The following is a 5,117-nucleotide window of genomic DNA, read 5'->3' on the forward strand; positions in this document are numbered from 1 at the left end:
ACTTTTAATTTATTTCATTTTAGGCCCAAAATGGCCCAAAATGTTGAATTAAATTAATGTGGGTCCAATTAGAGCCCAATTAAGGGTTCTAAGCCCATGATAGTCAAATTGGAAGCTTATTGGTCCATTGAGTCCAATAAGGAAGTCCTAGTCCAACATGGACCTAAACAAGAACTTCTAGGGTTTCCAATTGTTTGTTGACTATTTGTAGTATTTGTATGATGTATTTGGTTGAAGTTTTTGATGTCATAATAATAGGTATCACACATGCTCTTAAGTTTTTGATTCAACATTTTACTTAAGCATAGTGATTACAAGACACAAAATTTCTAGTTGTGACAACTTCTCGGGATCTTCGGGATCTCGGGACTTGCCTCGGGGCTCGAGAGTAATACCGGGGCTTCGGGATATTTCTGGCACGCAAAACGATGCAAAACGGGAGAGAGAAGAGAGGAAATTGGCAATTGGTTCGGCTGCCCTCGCATCCTATTTATAGGAGGCTGGAGCCTCGGAGTACGCGGGGCGTACGCCTGTACGCGGGGCGTACAGGTCTTCGAAGTCGTCACTGCATGCGTCATCCGAAGTGTCGACACTCTTCGGAGTACGTGGGACGTACTCGTGTACGCGAGGCGTACCTCGGATCGGACTGCTAACTCCGCTTCGGATAATGCCGGAATTAAAGATTAAAAATAAATACAAAATAATTAATAAACTTCGGAAAGTCATATCTTCTCCATACGAACTCCGTTTTCGACGTTCTTTATATCCACGCGAAGGTGAGACTACGCTCTACAACTTTCGTTTAGACTTCGTCGGCTAATTTTGACTTTATTTTTATTATTTATTTTTAATAGGCCGCGACAGAAAAACTTTGTTATAAATTCATAACTTCTTTGTTTGACGTCCGTTATCGCCTAACTTTTCATCGCTTCGATACCAACAATGAGATCTTCGATTCTCATTTAGATTGCTTCGGCTAAAAACCCCTCGATCTCAAATCGAGTAAAACAGGCTGCATACCGCTAAGTCGAAACTTCGATAAATCATAACTTCCTCATGCGAAGTCAGATTTGGGCGTTCTATATATATTCGGAAACCTCGTTTCAACTACTACAACATTATTCAAAGATATTAAGTTTATTTTACACTTAAATTTTGACGCTTATTTTTATTCTTAATTAATCAAAGCACATAATTAAGCAATTAAACACCAAAACACATAATACTCAAATAATACAATCTTATTATTTCAAAACGGGTTACAAAGGTTAACCTAGACTATTACATTGCTAAAAGTGGCAAGCCCGGAAACACAGACGTTACAAGTAATGAAATCCCGATTTTTGCTATGATTAGCTGAAATAACAATTCCACAGAGGTGTGCCGATGAACAACAGATACACAGAGCCTCAACAAACTTTCTGCAAAGCCTCCTTTAAGGAAGTATGCAACAGACTTTTTTTTTTGTCTATTTCCCCTGCCACCTCAATTTGTCGTTAATATTCATATTCCTCGGAAGGTAAAATACTTTCGTAGAACCCCTCTGCGAATCCCTTGATCATTCTACAAAATTCAAATTTTCATGACCAAAATGTTCAAATACCTATTCTATTTGGTCTTTGGATGAAATTTGTCTTAATTTATTTATATATTAATTCGATAATAAGTCGTGTGTGTACGAGTCAAAAGACCTCGCCACGTGTCAAAAAATCAATGGAATAATGGGATATACTATTACCATCAACGGCGGAGCCCACCTTCAACTCCGGGATTCTCAAAACATCTTAAAAACACGCCCATTCCGATCATCTCCATTCTCATACAAACGCAAAACCTCGAAATCCAGCTTTCAACTTCGACCAACAACTACTACTCTAGTCTCTAGAGAACACTCCCAAAGATTTGCTGCTCGTTTTTTCTCTTCATAAACTCCGAATTTCACCCTTGCAGCTTCGATAGCATTTTCTAGCCTAGAAATTCCCGTTTAAAATCAGACGAGCGACGCAATTTTTTGGAAAATTTAGGAGGTTATGGTTATAAGGTTTTTAAATAGAATAACTGCAAACTAGGGTTTTAATTTTATGTCTTTCTGGGCAAAATCTATTAGGTTCTTAATGACATTCTCGTGATTGCGAACAAATTCATTTCAAATTTCGATAATGGCATCGACCCCTGCTGTGCCCCCGGCATTTGGGTTGCGGCTGCGGAAGTCGGATGTGGATTTCCGCCCAACGGCGCTTCTCCGTCGGAGGGTTTTGATTCGCGGCAGCGATTGTAGAATTTTATACTGCTGTTCCGGCAAGGTAGTGCCGATCCGGAGAATTGCTAATGGGTCGGGTCGTAAAGGTGGGAGTAATACTGAGGAATGGCCAATTGAGTTGAAGAAGAAGAGTCACAAAGTCCGAGTACAAGCTGCTCCTGCATTGCCCTTTGCATCATCACAGTACGTTTTTCCGATACTTTGTATTTTCAGGAGCACACTCCCTTCATTTTCTTAATATTCAATTGAGGGACATACATAGATTTATCCTGAAGCTTGAAATTTAACTTGCGTTCGAATTGCTGTAGATCTCTGAATCCTTCAAGACAAGAGAAGTTCTTCCCACGCTGCACCACAAGAAATTCCGGGCCTCAATCACGTGACACTCCACCAAAAAGAGGTAACTTCTGAAATCTGAATCCTTCAACACACGGCAATTTCTTTCCATTTACTTGTGGGCTATTTGTGGTTTTTGTAATTGTAGACACTGGTATTGCAAACGAGAAGGATTGGGGCATCAGTTTGAGTGAACATGTGAATGAATCTGGAGTCAATGTTGATGGTAGTTCATGGTACAGAGAAAGTGGAGAAGACTTGGGTGAAAATGGATTCAGATGTAGATGGACAAAGATGGGTGGTAAAAGTGATGATGGCTCTTCAGAATGGAAAGAAACGGTATTTATTTACTTATTATATGTCTGAAGTATGAACTCCATTGTTTATATAACCTTGCTTATAAAGTATCACCCCAGGTGGATGCATTAATTGGATTTGTAATTTGTTGATGTCATTGACAGTGGTGGGAGAAAAGTGATTGGAGCGGATACAAAGAACTAGGTATAAATATAAATATAAATAAGAGTTAAATAATAAAAAAATATGGATATAAATATATGGCGATGTACTATCATGTATATGCAGGCGTTGAGAAATCCGGAAGAAATTCTCAAGGGGATTCATGGTGGGAAACATGGCGAGAAGTTCTTCACCAAGACGAATGGAGGTTAATATTGTAATTTTAAGAAATTATACATCTTGATCTTAGTGACACGAAATTGGTTCTGTAAATTGCAGTAATTTAGCAAGGATTGAAAGAAGTGCACAAAAGCAAGCAAAATCAGGCATAGAAAATGCCGGTTGGTATGAGAATTGGTATGTATGTAGTTTTTTAGGGCTATCTTGAAGGGCATTTACTTCTTTTACACACATAAATGTTTTGTTACATTAGGTGGGAGAAATATGATGCGAAGGGTTGGACTGAAAAAGGAGCACATAAATATGGTAGACTAAATGAACAATCATGGTGGGAGAAATGGGGAGAACATTATGATGGAAGAGGATCTGTTCTAAAATGGTATTCTTTTTGGCCAATAATGAAAGTAAATAGTTCAATCTTTTCTTTATATTTATATTTATTTTTGTTTTTAGGACTGATAAATGGGCTGAAACTGAACTTGGAACGAAATGGGGAGACAAATGGGAGGAGAAATTTTTTGCGGGTATCGGCTCTCGTCAAGGAGAAACATGGCATGTATCACCTGTTGGTGAACGTACGTCTTATTCTTATTTATTTATTTTTTTTTAATTTTAAAAAAAAAGAACTTATAAAAATTGCTTAAAATATAATTTATTGACACTTTTTTAATCATATGTGTATCAGGTTGGTCAAGGACATGGGGGGAAGAACACTTGGGAAACGGGTATGTTTGTCAAATAAATAAACGACTTAACAAAGTTTTTACAAATTTGGCATTGTTTATTTATTTATTTATTTTTTGGTAGCAGAAAGGTGCACAAGTATGGGAAAAGCACAACGGGTGAAAGTTGGGATATTGTTGTAGATGAGGAAACTTATTACGAGTAAGTTTAAGTTGGATTATTTGTTTTATTAAAAAGTTAAAACACAATTAGTTTTTTGACTTTTATGTTTGATTAAAATATTTAAAAGGGGGGAACCACATTATGGATGGGCTGATGTTGTTGGTGATTCAAGTCAACTGCTATCGATCCAACCACAAGAGAAACCACCGGGTCAGGGTGTGTACCCGTATCTTGATTTTGGTTCTTCTTCTTCATCATCACCTCCTAAAGATGGCCCTTCGTCGCCACCTTCACAGTGATTCAAACCTCATGTTGCCTTTTTTTTTTTTGTTTCATTATTTTCATTTTTGGCCGATTGTATTTCTTCTTTGATAGACATATTGTTCATTCATTTGATATTGGTTGGGTAGTTTAGGTATTTTATGTTTAAGCCTCTTTGCAACATTCATGGTTTGTTAAATTAAAACTAAGAGTAAAGCATGGAATATGGATCATTCTCACAAAGATTGGTCCGGGGAAAGTCTGATGACCTTACAATAACCGGGCCCTTAATGGGCCTTATCTGGTTTATAATCGGGTTTTGGGCCAATAAATGTTCCTTGAGTTCATGGGCCTGTGCCTTGACCAGGCCTGATTGTAAAAAGGTACAACCCGTGTTACCGCTCCTTAAGCTGGCTTTATTTAACCGGTTCTAGATAACCGAATTTAACTTTATTTTAATCTTTTATAAAATATAAAAATTAAAAAAATAGATATTTAACCAAACCCGTGATGGGGACTTCGTAGCCAATCCGTTGAAAGTGGAATTTTAACCGAAATCCATTTTGAAAAATGTAACATATATAATTGGTCGGGTCTGGTATCTCTTATACTTGAAACTTAAGGTATCCGTAATAGGCGTTGAATAAGATTTCAATAAAATAAAACTAAAGAGACGGTTGACTTTAATATTTATTGAAAGAATCATGAAATATTTTGGTGTAAAATTTTCGTTTTTAAAAGATGAAAGATGGTTGAATTCTCTTGCCAACTTTAC

General features: G+C 37.2%; 1 protein-coding gene across 1 annotated transcript; it reads left to right on the forward strand.

The window, feature by feature from the left end:
* Positions 1-1,833: 1,833 nt before the first annotated feature.
* Positions 1,834-4,511, forward strand: LOC145074473 (protein EARLY STARVATION 1, chloroplastic-like). The gene is made up of 11 exons (XM_079020840.1): positions 1,834-2,443; positions 2,569-2,660; positions 2,745-2,935; positions 3,058-3,097; positions 3,182-3,263; positions 3,335-3,412; positions 3,489-3,614; positions 3,689-3,810; positions 3,921-3,960; positions 4,046-4,120; positions 4,209-4,511. The coding sequence occupies exons 1-11, from the start codon at positions 2,160-2,162 to the stop codon at positions 4,378-4,380; spliced, it is 1,302 nt and encodes a 433-aa protein (XP_078876966.1). The 5' UTR covers positions 1,834-2,159; the 3' UTR covers positions 4,381-4,511.
* Positions 4,512-5,117: the final 606 nt, after the last annotated feature.

This window comes from Lactuca serriola, chromosome 9, assembly GCF_051521515.1.
Source record: "Lactuca serriola cultivar US96UC23 chromosome 9, Lser_US96UC23_V15, whole genome shotgun sequence".
Lineage (NCBI taxonomy): Eukaryota > Viridiplantae > Streptophyta > Magnoliopsida > Asterales > Asteraceae > Lactuca > Lactuca serriola.

Excerpts from the sequence above, each read along its gene's own strand:
- LOC145074473 (XM_079020840.1), top strand. The coding sequence starts at position 2,160 with ATGGCATCGACCCCTGCTGTGCCCCCGGCATTTGGGTTGCGGCTGCGG. Across the intron at positions 2,444-2,568 it reads TTGCCCTTTGCATCATCACA|ATCTCTGAATCCTTCAAGAC; the intron begins GTACGTTTTTCC and ends GAATTGCTGTAG. Across the intron at positions 4,121-4,208 it reads GATGAGGAAACTTATTACGA|GGGGGAACCACATTATGGAT; the intron begins GTAAGTTTAAGT and ends AATATTTAAAAG.